Source organism: Coturnix japonica, chromosome 13 (assembly GCF_054131305.1).
Source record: "Coturnix japonica strain WE chromosome 13, WE-NBRP24, whole genome shotgun sequence".
Classification (NCBI taxonomy): Eukaryota; Metazoa; Chordata; class Aves; order Galliformes; family Phasianidae; genus Coturnix; species Coturnix japonica.
In genome coordinates this window covers 10692825-10714511 of record NC_140675.1, presented here as the reverse complement: position 1 = coordinate 10714511, position 21687 = coordinate 10692825, and the positions used below count along the sequence as shown (strand labels likewise).

Sequence of the window (21687 nt, the reverse complement as noted above, 5' to 3'; positions counted from 1 at the left end):
GCTGTCTTCTGGGAGCTGAAGGTTTTCAGAATGTTTCTAAAGCAACTCCTTGGTCTCTCCCCCCCCTGGGCTGGTATGGGCTGCAGCACCCTTTCATGGAGGAGGCGTTCAGTCTCTTTGTTTCCCACTCCAAGGCTCATTACTCAGTGTTTATCTTCACTGAACAGCATTTTTTGCCATCTATTAATGGAGCAGCTTCAGGGACAGTGTGTGTAGTGGGGAGCAGCCGGATTGCCACGTGGTCCAGGACTGCTTCTTATTGCTGGAGGCTCTTGGCAGAGAGAATGGAGATGTCTGGCTTTGTTCTGAATTAAAATCTATTTCCCGAGCAGGCACAAGTGGAACTCACAATTACCCACTCATTATGTTGTCGTGGTGTTAGAGTTTGCTCATGAGTAGCCCTCTAGGTCATGTTTTTCACTCTCTCCTTTTGTTTTAAAAGAATTTCTTTGATACTAATCTCATCTCTCCCCTCCTTTCATGAAATTGTGTCAAAGCCTCCTTACAAACTATGACAGAAAGACAAGCCTATTCCCAGTAAAGCCATTAATGATGTGGAGCTATTTTCCAGTCCTGAGCCGTACACTGAAGGCTGTTTAATCAAAGCAGCTGAGCTTCTGGAGTGGTTTTGCAATGATACTTTGTCTTGCTTTTCCCATTTCAGTGCTCCTGGGGCTATGGGTGCACAGAGACCACAGTCCCCAGATCTAATTCCATGCTCTTTTTTGCTGTTGCTTTTTAATGAATTGTGTTTAGCTGTTACAGTAGACGAGCTGATTTAAATACTTGTCCCCAGCCCTGATGCTAGTCATTTAGCTACAAAGCTGTTCGAAAAAAGCATGCATTTGTTTGTTTTTAATCACTCTTTTCATTGCTCAGCTCTTGGTTTCTAACAGTAAATGACTGAAAAAATGTTCTCTTGTAGCTGGAGCAGTCTTTGCTCACAAGCTGGTAAGCCAGTGCTTGCTCTTTTAGCCATATTTTGGCTACACTCTCTTCAGACTCAGATGCTCCATCCAGCAGCACACATGCTTTTCTGCATTGTAGGACCAACTCCAAATGAAACCTTTTTGCTTATGGTCCTAGCCTTGAGCAGTCAAAGGGTGTGGTTCAGCCTTATTTTGTGTTTCCTGGCATTATCTGGGCATTGGACATGAACCTGGGCCAAGCTTTGTTTCATAGAAGAGGCTCCTTGTCAAAGCAGTGCATGATAACTCACTGTCTTCCCCCCATGCTTTGGGTTGAGGAACAATTCTTCATGATCCGTGACAGAGCCCTTCATATGACATGGCTGATGAGTCCCCTCTGTGCAGTGGAAACCAACTGGGTGGAAGAACAGAAAGACTTTGGAGGACAAGAGAGATCACTGTGCATAGGGATTGGGTCTGCTGTGCATGCCCACCTGCTGTGTCATCAGGCCACAAGTGTTTAGTCAGTTTTACATGGCTGCTAAGTTGAAGCTGGCAACATGAGCTCCACTGCGCCTCCTTTCATCTACAGACTGTTGCCAGAAATTAGTTCTGGCAGAAAATGGGGAAGAAGTGAACAAACTTTGCAAATTGGTTAGTGGGGAAAGAAATCCCACAGCTTATGACAGGGCTGTTTCCATTTCTGTAGTTTACTGCGGTCTTTGAAAGCTCATTAACCTACAGAACGATGTGTCTGCTCTTCTGGACTGGACCCAGCCACTCCAGTTAGCTGCTGTCATGGAGGAATGTGAAAAAGAGAAGAAAACCAGGAGAAGCCAGCAAGAAGAGTCTGCAGAGCAGGGCTGTGAGCTTCAGGCATTTCCATATATACCCTGTGGTTAGGAGCTAAGTTCTGAAAACAAAAGGAGAGGCATAAATGGGGAAAAAAAAATAAATGAATCCCTATCAATCCTTTGAATCTGTATTCACCTCTTGTGAGTGAATGGGAGCTTTTAAAAATATACTTTCGTCTCATTTTTTTCTTTAGTATGGAAAGTAAATTTTCAGCAAGAGGCTTGAAAGACTTCATCAGTTTTTCCTCCTCCTCTGGAGAACAAAGTGCTCTTTCGTCAGACCTTTTATAACTCGAAATGTGAAACTCTCTCCCAGCATCATTGTTTCTGAAGAGGCCATAAAAGCCGGTGCTAATGCTGTCATTCCTCACACTTCTTACTTCTCCCTCTGAAATTCCATTTGTTTATATTCCGCAGACCTTATGAAAGGAAAAAGTGGTCAAATTGTGGAGCTCGTGTAGTGTGGGGTACAGCAAAGCACAGAGCATTTAGGCATTAACACCTTTTAGAGGGAAGATGATAGCTGTGCGGGAACTCATATTTCAGAACCTATACATAAAAGAAGTCTATTTAAAGAAGAACTTCAGCGAAGACTTAAGCAGCAACAGCTGAAGGACCTTTTCAGCTGGAACAAATCTGAACTTTTTCTCTCTGCTGTCAAACTACAACCCCAGTAAATCCTAAATGTTTTCTGTGGATATAGTGACTGGGTAGAGTTACAGTAATTCAAAAGAAATTCATGTTCTTGCCAATGCCTATTAGTCACACTTGCTGGAATTCTGTCTGCTCTGTTCCTAACACCATCTCAATGCCATCTGGATCCCTTAATAGCGCCTTCCCAACACATATATTTTCTGCTCCATTCAGTAGTTTCTTGTTCAGCAATAGCATTTCCACATGGCCATGTCCTCTTCACAGATGGGGCCTCTGTGAGACATGTCCTCCTTGGCGATACCCACACTACTCTACAGGCAATCGTGTGCCTCATCTATGAGCATTAAAAACAAATAGACAGTGGAGGGGTGGTGGTGGTGAGTTGTCAATGGTCAGCAACCAGACTGAATGGGATGTTCGGAAATGCATGGACGCTGTTGAGAAATCATACAGCTTACCTTCTTCTTTCTATCTATCCATCTATCTATTTATTTACTTACTTGCTTCTTCCTAAAACAAACAGCCTGGCCTTTCTCTCCAGCAGCCGTTGCTCACCGCCTGAGCACACTGTAGGCAGACTGAGCACATAACATGGTGTCTCCTGATTCTCTCACAAGTGTCATTTCATTAGACCTGAAGCCACAGCGTGTTTTTTGTGTTCAATTTTCTAATTTGGGACATTGAAACGTGAAGTGGAGGTGATATAAAGCACAATTTTCGGGAAGGGAGAAAATCTGCAAGTCTGAGCAAATACCAGTTTATCTGTATTGCACTGAATTTGATCTTGCAAAAGGCTGAGAAGATGGCTGCCTTTGGAACCTTTGCTTCTGGGTTATCTGCATTTCAAGCAGGAAAAGGCTTCAAGAAATAAGAGGAGATCTTTTTCACAGCTTAGATATTTTCAAGAGAATAAGTTGGTAAATTTTACAAGTGATGATTTTCCCTGTATCCCTGAAGTCGAGAAAGGTGTCAGTGTTTTGGAGAGTAACTGTTTCTTCCTCCCTAATGCCACAAGGCTGCCTTTAAGTGGGCGCTGGCATTCGTTCTTGGACAGCCATTAAGTTGATAGATGGTTATGCTGTACCCTGGTGTTTCTGTACTCCGTGTTGTGTTCTTCTCACATGAATGTAGCTTGGATTGTTCTGCCCACCTGAAAGCAACTCCCAGGTGTGACAAGTGGAGGCATGCAAATTGGTGATAAAATAGCATCACTGATCTTCCTGCAGACGTCCCTCGACAGAGAGCATGCGAGGTGCATGCAGAGTGAGGCTGCCTGCCTGGATGCTGGAGCATCGAGAAGCAGTGTGTGGTTGGCCCTGTACCTGAATTCACTTAAAAGAAAAAACTCCGGTGCCAAGCATGTAAATATTTCTCAATATTTAACTGCTGTATCTTAACCAACAGCTGCAAATGCTTCACTGTGTTTATATATAGATAGGATTTCCCTTGCTTCTCTCTCTTTGCCATCCATTGGGGAGTGTTCCCCGGGGCTTGTAAAGCAAAGCTAGAACAGCACAAACTGTTTCCTAGCAGCTCTTAATGCTCTCCCACTGCAGATCCAGGACACTTAACACTGTTAAAAATAGGTTAGAAGAGGGCTAAGTTGTGAAAGCACTAGTGAGTCTTGAAAACCTCTCTGGCACAAAGAGGTTCCAGCAGTGTTCCCAGCCCTCCTGGAGCTTCAGCTCTGCAGGTGAGTGGGGCTGAGCTGTGGCCTGCTGTGCTGCGGGGCAGCCTGCTGCCCACCTGGGCAGATATAAAGGGCAGGAAGAAATGAATGCATATTAAAATTGCAGGGGAAATATTTAGAAATGTAGCTGCTTAAACCTTCCCTTGTCACTCCTTGCTTGTCCCTCAGGTCCATCACAAATGTTTTCTTGGCAATGGCTGTGAATGGTTTTTAGATAAGGGCCTGAGCTGTGTGCAGAGTGATGCTCAGGCAGACAGCAGCAGCACCACAGCTTGTTTGGGGGCTGGATGGGGAAAATTTGTTCTAAATAAAAAGTCAGCCCGTGCAGCGTGAAGAAGGCACTGATGGGAGTCCTGTGTCTGCCTCTGACCTTTCAGGAGCTGCTTTGATGTTCTTCCTCACTGAAGAGCCTTGCTGTCCTCACGCTCTGCTCAGCAATCCATTTAGTAACACACCATTAACAGCATTAATTCCATTTTGAATTTCCATTTTTTCCAACCTTTTCAGTCTCCCTCTTCTTCAGCATCCTCTGTCCCTGCGAGCTTAGCATCTCTTCTGGAAGTTATTGACGATCTTTTTGAATGGCCTCGACAACAGTAAAAGCTGCTCGTCTGTGTCTTAGAAGTGTCCAAGAGAGAAAACACCGATCCTTTATACTATCTGAAAATTACCAGCAGGGGTCAGGCTTACAAATAATTTAAGCAATTGAAGCTGCATATTTATAACGAAGACATTTCTGTGCTGAACATGTGGATCAGCTGGCTTCTAAGGAAGGGTTTGCAGCGTTTCCCTCTCCTGCCCTGTTTCTAGGGGAGATGACTCCTCACTTGTACCTGAAATTTCTGTTGCATAACTTCTGGGTGATGGCAGATGGACATAGTGTTTATTGCCACGGTGCAAAGATTTTCAGCTTGATTTAGATCATTTAAAAGTGCATGTTATCAAGAAAGATAAGGTTATATATATATATATATATATATATTCTGGAAAAGCACCACTTGAAAATTGGAATGCAGGAATCAATGTTAATAGGTATTAAATGCACGTTCAATCACAAGAGGTTGAAATGAGGAAGCTGGATTCTCAGTGTTGAATTTCATGTACTCTGAAATGCAAACAGAAGTGTTATATTGAACATTTTGTAATAGTTTCTCCTGCGTAACAAGTTTAATAGAGTTTTCCGGAGAACTGAACCACCGTTTGGCTAAAGCTGATATTGTTGATACAACATATTTGACCTTTCAAAAAGCTTTGAGCCAAAGGTCTCAAAGAAACTCGAATGAAATAAGGAAGGAGGTTTTTTTGTTGGATTAATAAGAATTAAGCCTCGCAGAGGGCTGGCTGTCCCAATGTACTGTCTGCATTGGATGCCCCTGCATATATGGCAGAACTACTTGGGTACTATGCTAGAAGGCTTTCCTAACACATAATGTAATGTCTTTAGGATTTCCTGAGTCAGAGATAATATCCTTATGGTTTGGAAAGCATGGTACGCTTTTCTTCCATCAATTCATGTCATGTGAAGTTATATAAGATAGACAAGCAAAGAATAAATGTTCATTTTTCATGGTATGGAGGGTTTTCCATGAGATCCTAGAATGCTTTGTGTTGAGAATTGTCCAGCACAAAGAAGAGATTTGTAAGTAGCGAGGAGACAGTTCGAGGTAATATGAAATGATGCTGCTTATCATCAGGCTGCTGGTAGTTCAGAGTATTTGATAAAATGGGACATGAAGTTAAACATTAATAAAAGTAAAACCCATCTGCATCAGATAAAACACCTTTACTTTGACTTGTACAACAGAGGGCCCTAAAGGAGCTGTTAGTGCTCGAGAAAGGGGCCCTACATTATTGTGAACAGATTTCTGAAAATATAAAGATATACAGATAGAATAGGGTTATAAGTTGGGAAGAAAACAGCCTCACACTACTGAATACATCTGTGCTGTTTGTAGATCTAGCTTTTCTCATAGCAAGAAGTCTGTATAAAACTGAGGAACAGCAAGGATGGGCAGAAACATGGAAAGCCTTTAATGTGGGGAAAGAGTAAAGTGAGATTCCTCAGGAAGCAAAAGGGGGGGATCCGTAAAGTAGTTCAGAGCGGGGAGGATGGGGCAATTATTCACAGCTTCTCATAGCAGAAGTAGCAGGCGCTCAGTGAAATAATCACATGTGAAGTATAAAACAAAATGAACTAATTTTTCATACAGCACATAATTAAATTTTGGAACTTACTGCCAAGGAGCGTTGCAAAGGCCAAAAGTATAAATCAGATCAAAAAGAGATCTGACACATGCATGGAGATTTCAGCTGTTGGTGGTTATTGAACATGATCGTCGTGACTCGTTCTGTGGTTCAGGACGAAGCTGGGTTGAATTTGCTTTATGTTCAAGTTGTGTATTTTGACAAAAACACTTCTGGGATTTTATTTTAATCATGCAAACTTGGATCTTTTAGTGGTAAGTTTGAACTGTGTCAGCAGTGCAGCTTTGTGATGCTGAATACAGGAATCATCTGCCACTGTGTGTGATTTCATTTATTAACTCGACTATTTGTGGAGGAACTGGGCAAGGACACAGTGTTTACTGTCTTTCCTTTCCCCTCCAGGCTGAAGATTGAGGAGCTGGAAGCTGAACGCAGCAAGCTGGAAGAGCAGAACAGATATCTGGAAATGAAACTGGAGAAGTTAACTATGCAGGTATGAAAATGGGAAGTTCGGTGTGGCTGGAGAGTGTGGTACCATCCATTCGGTGCAGCTGTTCTAACAACTGTGCCAGATTGAGCTGTACAGCGTACAAGTTGATTTCCCTCAGCTTGTGCAATGTGTTTTTAGGGGGACTCTGCAAACTGCACCAATGTACCTTTATCTGAGTCCTGGAATCCTGTTGGTGTTGGATCCAGTCACACAAGTGCAGTTGTCTTTTTCGATACGTTTGTCTAGAACCTCTTCTTTTTCTTCAAGAAAACCTTAAAAGCTGCTCTATGTTAAATAACACCATTACCTTAAGTCATCAGTTCACAACTTCATTTGGTGCCAAGCAGTGGCTTATACACAGGGCTAAACAGCAGGGAGTTGTGCAAAGGGGAGATCAATCTATATTGGAGACTCCACTGCTATTCCCAAGGATGGAGATGGAGACCACCAGTTTGTGGCCTCATTAGATATCAGTTTTTCAAACCCATAATGAAAAGGCAGCAATATCACCGGAGAACAGAGAGGGGTTACGGAGTCTGAAGGATGAAAAGCTGTGTTTGTTTTGCTGTGCTGCCGTGGATGTTTTACCTTTTGATGAAGTAGGAGCTGTTTTGTATGGCAGGAGGTGTTCAGTTCTTCATTCTGGCTGGGTCAGTGAAGTCTCACCTTCCTGAAAGGGAAGGTAAGGGAGCCTGCAGCAACCGTGTGACTGTCCGTCCAGACTGCTCCCATTCTGGTAACAGCTTTCCTGTGCAAGGAAAGAGCCACAGGAGTTGCTTCCAGCTTTTATAGCATTTTCTGTCAAAAGGTGCCGCAAAGAACAAGAACCTGAACATGTTAGTTTAATCAAAGCCCATCCTGCTGTAAACAGTGTTATCTCTCCCTGCTGTTCTCTCTGATATGCTGAACAACTCAGCATTGTAGCATTTCATTCTCTTAATTTTTCTTTCTTTCTCTCTTTTTGCCCCTATTTTTGTGTAAATTTGTTCGTGGTAAAAAGAAAAGAAAAAAAAAGAACTTGTAGTTTTGAAATTACTCCCATTTCAGACAGATCATTGATTTTATCCTGACACCCATTAGAGGCGAATCACACTTTTTTTTATTACCGATTCTTAGAGACAGGGGAAGTGACAGCTTTGATAAAGCAGGGAGCTAAGAGCTGCTGAGCATCTCTGCTGAGCCATGTTTAGTGTGAAACCTGTCACTTGGTTCTCCTTTAATTGGGTTTCAGTCATCAGGAGATGAAAGCTTGGGGCTGGTGTTTGGATGCTCAGGTCTCCAAAATACATAGCAGCAGCTTTGGTTTCGGTGTAGGTTACAACGCACTCAAGTCACATTTAATCTACCATTGTTGTCTTACAATGGTTGTTGGCTTGCCAGGAAGGCCTGACCGGAGGAATTCCCCCTTTTCTTGATGTCAGGAGACATTCTGCTTTATTTGCTGAAGCTGTTTTTAAGATACTATAGGGGAACTGTTGGGGAACAGCTTAAACTAGTGATTGAACACTTGGTGAAGGGGTGTTGCTGGCCAAGGGATCATGGGTCAGTTTGCAGCTGTGCTCTCCAGGTGGCCCAGGGTATAGACCCCCCTGGGCTCATATAAGGGCCAGCTACTAATGGGGGGATGTCTTTTGGACCTGGGCTGCTTCTTGGGAAGGAGTGCTGTGTAGCTGGAGAGCCCCTGCACCAGCTGGGTGAGTTTGCTTCTTCTTTCTGCATACGGCTTTTAATCTTTCCATTGATGCTTTGTTTGGTGTCACCGAGGTCCTGGTAGAAGCACTTCGCTTCTTTGTGAGCAGAATGGATGCCAGAACATCAAGTTTTTAAGGCTTACTTTCAAAGCAGGAAGATCTGAAGCCTTCAGTGTAGTTTTGCTAATTGTCTGCTTTTTGATCATTAGTAGAGATCAGCATCAGCTACTGTTTCAATAGTTGAGCTTCTATGATATAAAAATGAAGTGGTTGTGGTTATAGACTTGAGAACATGATGCTCTTCTCTTCCTTGGCTTCCCACTTGTATCTGAGAGGTGTTTGCCAAAAGCAGCAGCTTCAGAGGAGCAGAGAAGAGATCATGAATATATAAACCAAACACTCGAGTGTCAGCATTGATCAGTTTGTGCCTACCTGAATGGTGAAGATCTCTGAACTCCTCTGAGGAGAAAGCATCTGCAATCCCATTTTTTGTTAGTTACTTGGAGTATAAAATATCTCGGTGAGCCAAGATTAGAGTGAACCCCCAGGTCTTTTTTGGGAGGCTGTGCTTGTTCCTTTCTTCTATCAGTGCTGGGAGAAACATGTTGGAAATATTATCTCACACTCAGATAAGGTCACTGAGATTTTTCTAAGTTTGATGTTATCTATTCCCATCTCTGTAAGAAATCACTGGGAAATGATGGGGTTAAGGTAACTTCCCTTTATCACAAAGGGAGGGGGGGAAAAAGAAACTTCAGATACAGCGGTCATAAGGAAACTGTTCTGAAAAAGATAAATGGCTGTAATTATGAACATGTGAGAAGCAACGTACTTGTAGTGGAAATGCTGAGTCCTGGCCTGAAGCACTGATTGAGCACCTGGTGGGAAGGCAGGGCCAGCCCAGGGGGGCTCAGGTGTAAGTAATGTAGCTGAGTGACAGGAGGGTGGAATCAGGATGGACCCCTTCTCAGACCTGGTGTAAGGGCTGGCAGTGGAGGTGAGGGCATCTCTCTAGAGATCCCTGTGTACATGAAAATAAGCAGCTTCTTCCCTTTATTTCTATGCACATGGCTGTTGCACTTGAGCAAACCCTCGCTTGCTGCAGCCTGGGACCTTGTGCTCTACTTTCCATTGCATTATTCTATCAAACTAAATAAAAGTGTTGAGAGTTGGGGGTGACATTAAGCAAAGTAGAAGGAAGATGATTCCTAACAAATCTTTATCTGTAGTAGAAAACTTCAACTTTCTGGAACTGTATGTACTGAATGAAAGATGCATGAGGGGGATGTATTGAGGTTGTGAATTTAGAAGAGATGGGATTTAGAACCAGGGCTTTGACTACTTTACTCTGGACTGAAGTCTGTCTGAGCTCAGAAAGCCACGTGTGGTGAATGAGATCTGAGGATACACCTGATGTTTTTCTGGACAGAAACATCAGGGCTCGACTGTATTGATGTGTGGGGATGAAAGATGGTTTCAGAAATACTTGCTGCCTCGTTACATCCTGCTGTGTCTCAGGACAAAAGCACATGGCTTTTGCTCATCTCCACTATGGTTGCTGGGTAGCTCTAGGCTGTTCTGTGACCTGCAGGGCCCGGCACAGCACCCAGAGTGCACGTGGAAAGGCAATTCTGCATTAGATAGGTGTGTGATTCACACTTGTGGAGCTCCATATTAGCAAATAAAGAAACAAAACTACCGATAGCTGTCTGCAGCTGTGTATATAACATCTGACATCTCTTTGTATTCTTTGCTTGTGTGGGGACAACATGAATTACAGCTGAAGGTGCTCTCCACCTCCACACACCCCTTCCTCCAAAGCCCCTTGGCTCCTGACACCGAGCTGCGGGCTGCATTGATTTTCCTTCACTGGTATAAAGACTTTAGCATGGATATTACTCACTGCTCAGGTCTTTACTGCTAGTAAAAACCTCAGATTATAAAAGCACGAGGAAGGTGTGGGCTGTAGGGAAATGACACCCTGCTGAGGTGCCTCCCCTGTCACCCAGGACATTATCTGAGCACAAACATCCGAACGGTTGCTCAGCAGAAGGATTCAAACAGCACATGAAAAGAGTGGGTTTAACTCAACAATTTTATCTCCTCTTCCCCACTGTCTTGCTTGTGATGAAGCAAAATAGGCTGAGTTGTTAATCTGGGAAAACAAAACCTGCTTTAAGTGCTTGGCCTGTGGTGGATGGATTTGTTGAGATCTCTAGTGAGGGGTTTGGTTTGTTAGTTGTAGGAACGATCTGCATGGTCTTCCCAAGTTGCTGGTGGTAACGTGCAACTTGGCCAGGAACAAAAGGGACCGATCAAATCAGTGCTTTTTGGATGAAGTGGGAGGAAAGACTTGTGAAGAGCGTACAATTAGCATTTCTGACTGCTCCGAGCCTTGTGTTTACGGGCAACCCAGCGGATGTGAAGTGTTCCTTATGCAAATACTACTCTCCTGCTTTTCCTGCTCTCCTCTACTCTTAGAGCTGAAGGAGAAGAGATTCTTCAACTTTGACTGCTTTAAGGGAGATTGATTGAAATCAGCTGCAGTTCAACTTAATTGGAACCATATGCTTGGTACAGGAGCAGGACTAGTTAGAAGTCCTTGTAATTAGTTCACAGCTGGTTGGTGGAAAAATTGAGGCTCTAGTTAGATTCTGATAAGTGGATCTGTATAGATTAAAACAAAAACAAGGAGTATGAGACATTATGTATGAGACACAGCAGCTTAATTTTTGGCTGCTTTATTTAACTTGAGCACTGTAAGCTAACCAGGCTGATGTGCTGGCTCTGCTAGCTGGGCTCACCTCAACCTCTGTGTGCTGGGGGTTTGGCACATGGGGCAGCTTTGGGTGCAGCATCAGGCTTTGGGGTGGTCTGCTCTGTGACCTAAAGCTCTCTATAGCTGGCCCCAGATAAAGCTGCTTGTGGTAATGAAGGTCTCTAGGGCTCAGCCTACTTAGGTCTGTATTATGTGGGAACACACATCAGAAGTTTTCCTTGTCAGAAGCTGCTATTTAGACTAAATCTTGCTGCTGGAATAGAAGAGACTAAATTGTCCATTACAGTGTCCACAAAGGAGTTGCCAAGAAAAACTTATTTCACAAGAGGTACTTTGGGGGTATTTTTTTCATGCTAATTTGACTTTATTAATTCCTTTGCTATTGTTATTGACCATTTTACAATTTAAGATCTTAATCTGGTTAAATTAAATCATAGTTTCTTCCAGGCTTTAAATTGATTATTTTTTGCACAAATTCAAGAATAAACCACTTGTCTGCTTCAGTGCTATTTGTGTTGTAGCTATAATGGCATAGAGATAAGAAATGAGCAACTTTGGCAGGCAGACTTTTTTTTTTTAGTAGGAGTATCTGATACAGTTGTTAAAATTACAGAGAGCAAGTTAAAATTGTTTGAAGGAAATAGAGGTGAATGTCTGCAGAATCTGTTCTATAGGTCTGCTTAAGGTTGTTTAGATGGGCTTGCCTAAGCTAACGTGGACCCGTGATGTTGGTTCCCTTAAACCAGTGGTTGTGAGCAGGGGAGGCTCTGCAGGCAGAGCAAGTGGCTGCTCTGCTGTATTAAACTATCAAATGTCCGTGGATAATGAAGGTGCTGGGGAATCCAGAGTGAGCTCATGGTCCTGTTTTGAGGGAACGGCAAAACAGTGCTGGGAGCTGAGCTCAGAGCAGGTTCCTCAGGGTGATCTCCTATGAACAGAGAGCATTTCTCCTCTTTAAGCATTAATGGCTAATTTAATAGTTAGGAATTTGGCGGTCTGGCAGTAACTAGCTTGGAGTTAAGAGCCCAAGGCAAAGTTGAGGTCGTTTAGCAATCTAACTGTTCATTATGTGACCAGTGAAGAATGATGAATGAATCATTTACACTGTTATAAAACTTCAAGGCACACAGTCTCTCAAGGTTTCCTAATTGACCTCTCAAATGCTTGTGGAACTTCTTGGGTTATCTTGGTGCTTTCTGTTTTAGCCTCTGAGGCACAGCTTGTCCACTTTGAAAACCTCAGATGGTCAAACTCAGCACCACTGCTGTAGCTCTTCAGTCAGATGTTGCTTTTGGCAAGGTATAGGATAGATCTGTGTGCACTTTGGGATTTAATGGTATGAGAACGTACAGCAGGAGCCACAGTGGAAGGAAGGCCAGCTAAGCAGGAGCTGCAAGTTCAGGTCTGCATTCCATCGTGGTGTAAGTGTCCTGACTTTGTCCTATTCAGACAGAACACTGAGTTTCATGGGACAGCATGAAAGTGGCTGGGGGTGCTGAGCAGGCTGTGATCTTATCCACAGATTCCTGCTGGATTTTATCAGCACTAACCTCATCCTTTACACTTTATCTTCTGAACTTGACAGACTGCAGCAAAGCTTCACTGATGTAAGAAGGCATGTATCTGCCTGGAGTGCATTGACAGGCTACTCTGGGGTCAGTGCAGTTGTGCTCAAAACACCAGCAGAAGAAAACACTTGTAGTAAGCATTTGTTGCCTTGGTAGGTGCTTGTTTTTGACCCAACAGCATTTTTAGCCTCATAGCTGCAAATACCTGAAAATCTATTTGCTGCCTTCACACTTTCAGGAGTCTCCCTGTGACTTAAATGCCCCGTTTCATGCTTATAGCTTAGACATCATGAGCATCCATCTGTGACAAATTAGAGGTCTGGGGTGCCTGCGTGGAACACTTGAGAATATGCACAGAGCCAGGTGGCTGAATGCAGCCTGGACTGAGTGCATCTGGCACCATGGGTAGCAAGAGAAACAGCGTGGTGAGGCAGTGATGTGCCAGTGGTTAGAGCAGCACTGCAGTGCCACTGAGCGTGTACTCTGGTTAGTGAGTGCAAAACTCTTTTTGCTGTCCCATCACTTTATTTGTTGCTTGAGCTTGTTAGGCTAAGCTATGGTTGATCTGCTTTATTGAGTGGACTGCTAGAGGTCTGTGCTAAAGTGCTGCCCAAATGAATCCCAGGAAGAGAACAACCCCTGCAGTTTGTGCTGCTGTCTGGGAGAAAACATCTTGGATCTTGTGCATGTGGATGGGCTATGGGAGGTCATCATAGAAGCAGTACAAAACAGTAGGAGTGCAATGCCAGTTATGCTCCAAGGCTTGAGGACTACATGGCACTGGATTAGCTGAGGCTATGCAAATATTTGTGAGTGCTAATTCTGAATTCATTGTAGTTATTAGAATTAATAGGAATTAGAAGTGTTCCTTGGGATCAGAGGAGCATAAGCATGTCAGCAAGTTGTAGTAGTTCAAGGAGAAGCTGACTGTTGGCCTTAATGGCCCTGATAAATGTGATGTGCAAAGTGGGTGTCTTGTCAAACAAGGACGTGCACTGTACAGACTTGCTGATGTCTGTTAGCATCAGGGACCAGGAGCACACAGGTTCATAGCTGGGCAGGGAAATTTTACCAACATACCCTTTAAAATGATTTTCAGTGATTCTCACATTGAATATTAAACAACTGGAACTCTAAATCGTACTGCCAGAGCTAACACCATATTGTTTATTTCATGCAGCACCTTCCTTGAAGTTCTGCAGAAACTGATTAACATTTGCATAATACATTTAACACAAAAAATCCATAATAAATTCATTAACGTACTTCTTCCACACTGTCCCTGAAAATATCAGCAGTTGTGTGGCATTGCACGGCTCATTAGGTGAGCAGAGGGGAGGAAGAGCAAACACCAGACTTCTTGAACAGCTCTGAAATGGGAAAAGGTCCCTGCACTGAGAATTGCTGCCTGAGCAGCAGCACAGGGAGAGAGCTGGGGAAGAGGAAATGGCCTTCTGGAAAAGGCTGCTGCACCAGTGTATGTGCAACACAAGCTCTGCAAGGGGGCAACTGTGCCAGAGTGGAATAACTGGCAATGAGTACAAATGCAGATGAGGATGCTACCATACTTGAGGAGGAGGCTGCGGCTGGATTGTGTGGGTTGTGGCAGGAGGCAGATGCTGGGGAGCTGTGTCTTGGGAGGAGAAAGCTGGTTTGAAATGAGCCTTGTTGTCTGAGCGGTTACTGCAGGACAAACTGAAGCTTTTAAACTGATGCAAGGGTTGGTTGTGTGGGATGGGAGTCAGTAAAGCAATATTTCTGGGGTTGATCTGTCTGTGTATGGCTGTTGTGGACAGAAATTGTGATGACAGACACTGTTCTATTAGTGTAGTATAGTAAGAAGTGTAGGTGTGATTTCAGCTACAAATAAATGTGCAGGTGTATTTTTATTTATAAAATGCTCCCTCAATCACACCCAATGGTAGAGGATAAGATCTTAGTAAGTAACAGGCACAGATGACTCTTCAGCAAGAACAGCACCTCACTGAATCCCAGAATCAGGATGTGAGGGAAAACCCAGCTTGGATAGGCAGGCACCACTGTTTTAAATGGGGACTTCACATTCTTAGCTCCTCCAATCTTACTTATGACACGACGTAGAAAAAGCAAAGTTTCTGGAAATGAGAGTGATTGTCCCTTTATAAGTTTCTGCTTTCACTGTGTAGTCATTTGATGGCACAGTTTAGATTCCAGTTGTTCTTTCTTCGCTTCCTATAGCTCTTCTGCTGCTTTGAATTCTGCTGTGATGTCACAGAAACAAAACAATGTCGTTTTGAACCAGATAGGGAAAATAATGCATGGGAAGGTTTTGTTTACTGAAGCTTTGTGCGTGTCCTTGGATTTCTATGACTAAACACCATATTCTTCAGTTAAAGCTCTTTCTGTATTTGGCTTTTAGCTTTTCATCACTTATCATTTCAGCCTTTGTTTGATGACCCAATTACTTCTGAATTTGTGATGAAAACAAAACAGTAGGTTACAGTTTCATGCTGTCCTTGCTTTTGCCACTTTGGTTGCAGTTTGATTATGGCGTTTTGCCACTGTGCAAAGTCCAGGTTTTCAGTGATATTGTTCAACCGTTCCCTTCATCTGATAAGAAGACCCTGGTTACAGAATGGGATTTTTTCCTCTGCTGGTTGGTATGCAGAAAACTCAGCACTGTCTCCAAGAGACAGAAGACCAGGATGCCTTACCTAGATAATGGGAAAGAAATGAAGTCAGAATTCAGCCAATTATTTATTTGTTTATTGCAGTGGGGAGAAGAAAATCTGCCCATTTCCTGCCACAGCGAAGACTGGGAAGCAATAGTAATGATGTTAGGATAAACAAGAGAAAATGGGGAGATGCTTTGTGATGGAAAGGGCAGTGTGATTTGGAGAGATGTGTTCTCCTTATGTGGTCTCTGCTAGGGGGATTCAGGGATGTGAGATGTTGGTATCTCAGATATCCCACAACCCTTTCCTTTGAGCAGGCTGACCTACCGCCTGTCTGGAGCCTGGAGACAGAATTGCATGAAGAAAAGGAGTTTCCCCGGAAGAATTATATCAGATAGTAGAGGGGAAACTTGACAACAGTCCGCAAAGGAGCGGTTCTGTCCATAAAGCCCTGTTGTGATAGATACCAATGGGAGGATTCCCTGGTGATCTGTCACATTTCTGTGTCTACTCAAGCATGGAGACTGGCACATCAGGAAGGCTGCTGCTTCCCCGATCAATGTTTAAGCCTCAGATACTTTAAATAATACAGAAGCTGTGCCTGTTCGTTGCGTTTTTGGCAGGGCATTCAAAATGAAATAAAAACTCCCTGAAATGTAGTGTGCATGTCGGACACAACAGAAGATGTTTGGTCGAGATTGTGACCTTTTGGAACAAAGGCATCGCTTTTGAGAAAGAACTTCATTGTGATTCTGGCTCTGGTAAGATGAAAAACTTGAAAAATCAGCAATGTGAAAGCTGCTCAGCAAGGGTAGGTTCCACAGAGATCCTCTCATGTGTTTTTGGTCTTCTTCCAGTGGATATACTCTTCCTTTCTGTGTGATGCACCAGGCTTTGCAATCAGTAGTAATTACAGACGTTCTTATTTTTATGAAGAAGGGGATGCAAAGAGCTTTTGGCAGCATGGTCTCAGTGAGGGAAGTTTGCTGTGGATCTGCTTTCCCTCTAGATCCATCACAGCTAGAGTTTCTGGCCTCATGGTGATTTCCTTAGGAGCCAGGGATCACTTATAGGCTGGTATGATTAGACATCTGTCAGTTATGATTAATAGAACTATGGTGAGGCAGCATGAAAGTTTAAATGCAGCATTGGTGGATTTAATTATATATAAATCTGTTTACATACAAGTATTAGAATGCAGTCAGAGAATAAAGGTGGTTAAACAGATGGGGAGGGGATTGCTCAGGATGGGAAGAGATGTGGGGTAGGCTGGAGTGGTTCCCAGGGCCTGCTGCAGCCATAGTAGTTGTCAGGCTCTTCCCATAAGGCTCACAGAAGTTCAGATGGGGAGGATGACAAAATCCCTTTCAATATGGTCCTTTTGAGATGGGTGGTGGGAAGGATTAGGGATTGTATAACATGCAGATCAGTTTCATTGCTGTGTAGTGGCCATGTGGAGGTGGCATGTGGAGACTGATCTTGAGAGCCAAGTAATTTGAGGCTTGAAGGTGCACTGTCTTCTGGTTTGTCTGCTTTCTCAATCTCTGTTATCTTCTGAGTATGATGGTAATACTCAGAAAACAGGCCCATGTGTGCACCTTGGGATTTTACATGGACCATCTTGAGCACCTCAGGGAAAACATATGGAAGGTCCACCTGAACAGAGCCATTGGCCAATTCACCAATGCCTTCCTTGTGAGCCTCCCGTTTTGTCCCCTGCTCCCTCAGCTCCTTGGCCATTCTGTTCATCTTAATGCTACTTGCACACTACCAGGGGATCAGAAAGAGTCTGAGCCCTTTAGATGTGTGTGAACGTTGAAGGTGATGCCCTTCTACCGATTTATGCAGTGATAGCTTGAAAACTTGTTACTGGGCAAGGCTGCTTCTGAAGTATTTATTTCTTGATGCAGCCAGATGACGATAACGTTGAATTTGCTGCTTGGAGCAGTTAACTCAAAGCCCTCAGAATCCAGTAGATTGACCCATGGCCTTTCCTCATATTGCTTCTGTTTATCCATGAACCTCTCTTGCTCGTGTAAATTCTACATAAGGACATGATTCTCCCCATCTGAAAGGATTTTGGTGCTGCATGAAATCTCCTTGTGCTGGCAGGAAAAAAAAACAATTGAGCTTTGAGCTTGAGCTGATAACAGATAAGATCACCAGAAGATTTCCACAGCAAATGCAGAATATATTCTTCTCTAGTGACTTTTTAGAGCTGTCTGGCAAGTAATTGAATTGCTTGGGTAAAAAGGAAGAAGAGAGGACTAGATTCCTACTCTTTTCTTTTTTTCTTCCCTTTTCTTTGTTCCCAAATTTTGTGATGGTAGGAAGTAAACGATGGTTTCTCTGTGTGACCCAGGATGCCTGTCAGAGATAGGGGAAGTTAATTAAATTGTTGTTGTATATACACGGTGTCGATGAGGCAGAAAGAACTGATTGCTTCCTTGGTTCGAGGAGCTTGTCTGTGCTTTCTCTCTCATCACTGTGAAATGTGCTGCAAAGTACATCACACTTTGTGTAGGGATGAAGCTACTGCGTAAATTTTGCCTCTGTTTCTCTCTGGTGTGAAGAAGAAAATAAATACATTCTTTCTCTACTGCAGTTACTGGGGCAGTGTTGCTCCAGCTGGGCTGTGGTGAGGATGCTGTTCCCTGCTGTCACAGCATGGTCAATGCTGCTATGCTCTGTTTTGCCTGACGAATGTAGGAGGGGTTAGCACTGACATCTGGGAGGGTTCCACATCCTCTCCATTTCAGTACACGGCCACAGGAGGTGACAGAAGCGGAGCAGTGTCCTCCTCTTTGCATCCTTTTGTTTAAAAGTACTAAGAACATCTTGGTAAGCCAAGAGAGTGATGGAGAGAGATAATAACCCAGCCTTTGGTATATTCTTTGGAAGCGTTCAGATGGTGAAGAGGTGGTCCAAGCCGTGCAGCCTGCATCATTGAAAAACACTGAACAACAGCAGAAGGGGGGTTGGGGGGGGAAATGATGATCATCAGGGAAATTGCTATAATGGTAAGATAATTAGGACGCAGAATGATTAACATCAGTGTTCTGCATTGGCAAGGACTATGCAAGTAGACATAATAGGCCTATTCCATATCAAATGTGTGTCTTTTCAGCATTCAGTTTAACACTTTCGTGTGACTTCAGTGGAGTTCACAGCTGACACAGACACGATGTTCCCCGGTGCTGCTGGTTGGTACTTCTGCTCTCCTGTGACTGGGCATTTGAAGGAGCATCTCGTTTCCCTCGTGCTGATTACTGAAGGACAAAAGCCACTCTCGCTATGGAGTCCTTCCAGATGTGAACTCTTAAGATGTTCTCTTTCTGTTGTGCCTGATGAAAATGGATTTCCCTAAAGAAATAGGACTGGATAAGTCCTCTGTCTTTGAGAAGATTTGTCATCTTCTCAAAGAGAAAATGTGTTTGAAAGGACTGCTATGAATATCTAAAGCAGAAGGTGGCCCCAATTGAGTGCCAGCTTTAATACTTGGAGAGTCCCCAGGCAGCCCTCCTGTGTGGACCTTTAGGAAGTTCCTGTGGTCTGTCTGGACTAAACCAATGCGAGGAGCTGGATTTAGGACCACATTCTGTTATTGTAGTTTGACTTTAGAGGGATACTTGAAACGTGGAGGGATTATTTCAGTGGAACTCTGTGGTCTGCCAGCTGTTGCAGACTGCTGTACATTTGTTCTTGACTAGTAGCAACCCCATTTTCTCACGGACTGGGTCATTTTGACATTGCCTTCACTTTCACTGACTGCTTCTCACTTGACCTATGTATTTTCCCAGGGTCAGCTGCAGCTTTTTGCTCTCTGTGCTTAGTGGCTCTTGTCTGCTGGTTGTGCTGGGACATCCTTGGCCTGACACGTCCTTCCTTAGGCCAGTGCAACCTGGCGGTGCTCTGTGTCTGAAACCTCCCTGACCTCAGCAGTGCTTTCTTTCCCTCTCACTCTTTTCTGAGTAAATAACAAAAGTTTTTTTTTCTTCAAAGAATGAGAGAATGCACTGCCAGTTCCCCCTTTTGCCCTGGGTGTTCTCATCCCTGCGAGGAAGGGACATTGGAAAAGAATTGCAGTCGTGCAGCTGTGCAGTGAATAAGTAAGAAGTGTTTTGCATGGTTAGTATTTTGTGGATTATCTTCTCTCTCCTTCTGACCCCACCTCAGATGAAATTCCTTCTCTTCATCTGCTCCTTTGGGTTGGGCAATCAGCAGATTCAACTAAGGGCTGTTAGGATGCAGTGGTCTGGCATACAAAGCAGCCGTGTTGGGATCGAGGAGCTGGGATTGATGGGAAACCAGGCTGGTAACAGAAGACAAAAATATGGGAGAATAACATTAATTAGGGATCAGATTCAATAACTGTAAAATGATGAGGAGTTTATGATCAAAGTGTTACTTCAAGCATTTTAATGACACAGTCATTTAATCCATTTAAAGCAGATAGATAAGGAGTTAAGTGAAATCTACAGCAGTCGTCTTTTGGAGCTGTTGGTGAACCTGTTATGGATTGCATGTTGCTGCAGAAAGCACAGGATGGATATAATAAATGAATAATGTATAGTAGGCTACCAGTCTGTACATGCTGATTTACACGTGAAGTTGGTAAAACTTAATACAGAGTGCTTTGTCTTTAAAAAATGTTTGTGGTTCCTCAGCTTTTCTTTAATATGTTAATAGCAAGATTATGGATGAGGAAGAGGACAGAGTTATTTAATAACCATTCTGAGCCAGGAGTCTTGGTTCCCAGTGGGTGGATCTACTGTAGGAGAAGCAGCAGTATGGGGAGCAGAATTCAAATGGGCTTTGGTACCTCAACCTCTGTGTCATCAAACTTGTGGGGTGAGGAGAGCACAGGGCCATTCCTCATCTTTCCTTTCCATGGTTGGACTTGAGCTGCCTTCCATCCCTCACTTTGTGACACTCAATGGTGGGTTAACTTCCTTCCTGGCTTTCATTGCCTAGCACTGAAACTGTCTGTAGAGTTGGACAGCACTGTGTGCTCGTGCAGCATGGCTCTCTATTTCAGCTCTATCTTTTAGTCACCCGATGACTGCGTGTTACACGATGTCGATTGCTGCTGGAGCTCTGTGTGTGCATCTGGAGACTGTACCTTCCTCTATTTCTCAAGTAGGCACTCTTCTCTTTAATAATACTTTCTTAACAAACATACTCCTGAGTTTGCAGTGTTCCTAACAGGTCCCCACATACTCCTCTGGCAAAGGAGTGCTTTCCTTTCATTAAGCACTTAGGCTCTGTACAAGTGCTTTCCCTGACTGTGGAGATGCAAGCAGAGGGGGCTCTTTCTCTACTCACAGCACAAGGCTCGTGGAACTGCTGGAAGCAAAGGAGCTGCTGCACTGTTCAGGGCAGCACTACAGCACTGCTGTGCATGATGCAGACAGTGGCAGAGTTGGTATCAAGCTGGTAAGGAACAGGGAGAATTTTCAAGGGCTCCAGGCCATCTTGTTTTTCACTTGCATAGAGAGTTGCCGTCCTGCAGTGGTATTGATTCGTTTTAAAGTAGGGAGGTGATAAATGGATATTTCAAGTGGTTTTGGTAGATGTGACTGCAATGGATGGAGCTGTTTAAATGGAGCCTGCAATCTCTTCCTTTACCTCACGCTGTTTCTCTTGCTCACCTTGGGAGGGGATCTGCTGATGTCTTGCAGCAGAGCAGTCCCACGGAGAGGCTTTCTCAGTTCTCTTCACTCGTGATTTGAACTGAAACGACCTCCATCCTTTGCTTTCTCTCCCTCCTGCTCACTTCCTGCTGCAGTTCTTGGGGTGTCTGTCCCAGCTCCTGAAGGGCCGTGCATGTTTGGGAGGGATCTGCTTGGGCTGTATTTGCAGATCCCCTTCAGCAGCCAGACCAACAATCAGTTTTTGAGCAGAGCAGCCTTGGTCCATGGTCATGTTGGCATTTTTTAACTCCTAGGTACTCCTGTAAGTTATTTTTAATGTCAATTGGAATTACTGGCACTGGTTAGGAAGCAGTTGGGGGGGGGGGGGGGGGTATTAGAGATTAGTGGACTGGGTTTATCTATTACAAAAGATCACTTTGTAGCTGGCTGCCAAAGTTGGCTTTCTCAGTGCGTCAACTCGTGCTGTTCAAAGTGCTTCTTGAGGGCAGAAACATTATTTATCCATTTAATCTCTGCTTGATGGACACGAAGAACCACAAT

General features: G+C 43.8%; 1 protein-coding gene across 2 annotated transcripts in view; it reads left to right on the top strand.

The window, feature by feature from the left end:
• The window catches only part of MAD1L1 (mitotic arrest deficient 1 like 1), a 307536-nt gene that overhangs the window by 157993 nt on the left and 127856 nt on the right, over window positions 1-21687 (top strand). For both annotated transcript variants that reach the window (XM_015876929.3, XM_015876934.3), the window contains exon 15: window positions 6714-6804. In XM_015876929.3, the coding sequence (XP_015732415.2) occupies window positions 6714-6804 (91 nt within the window). The remainder of the gene's footprint in view (window positions 1-6713; window positions 6805-21687) is intronic.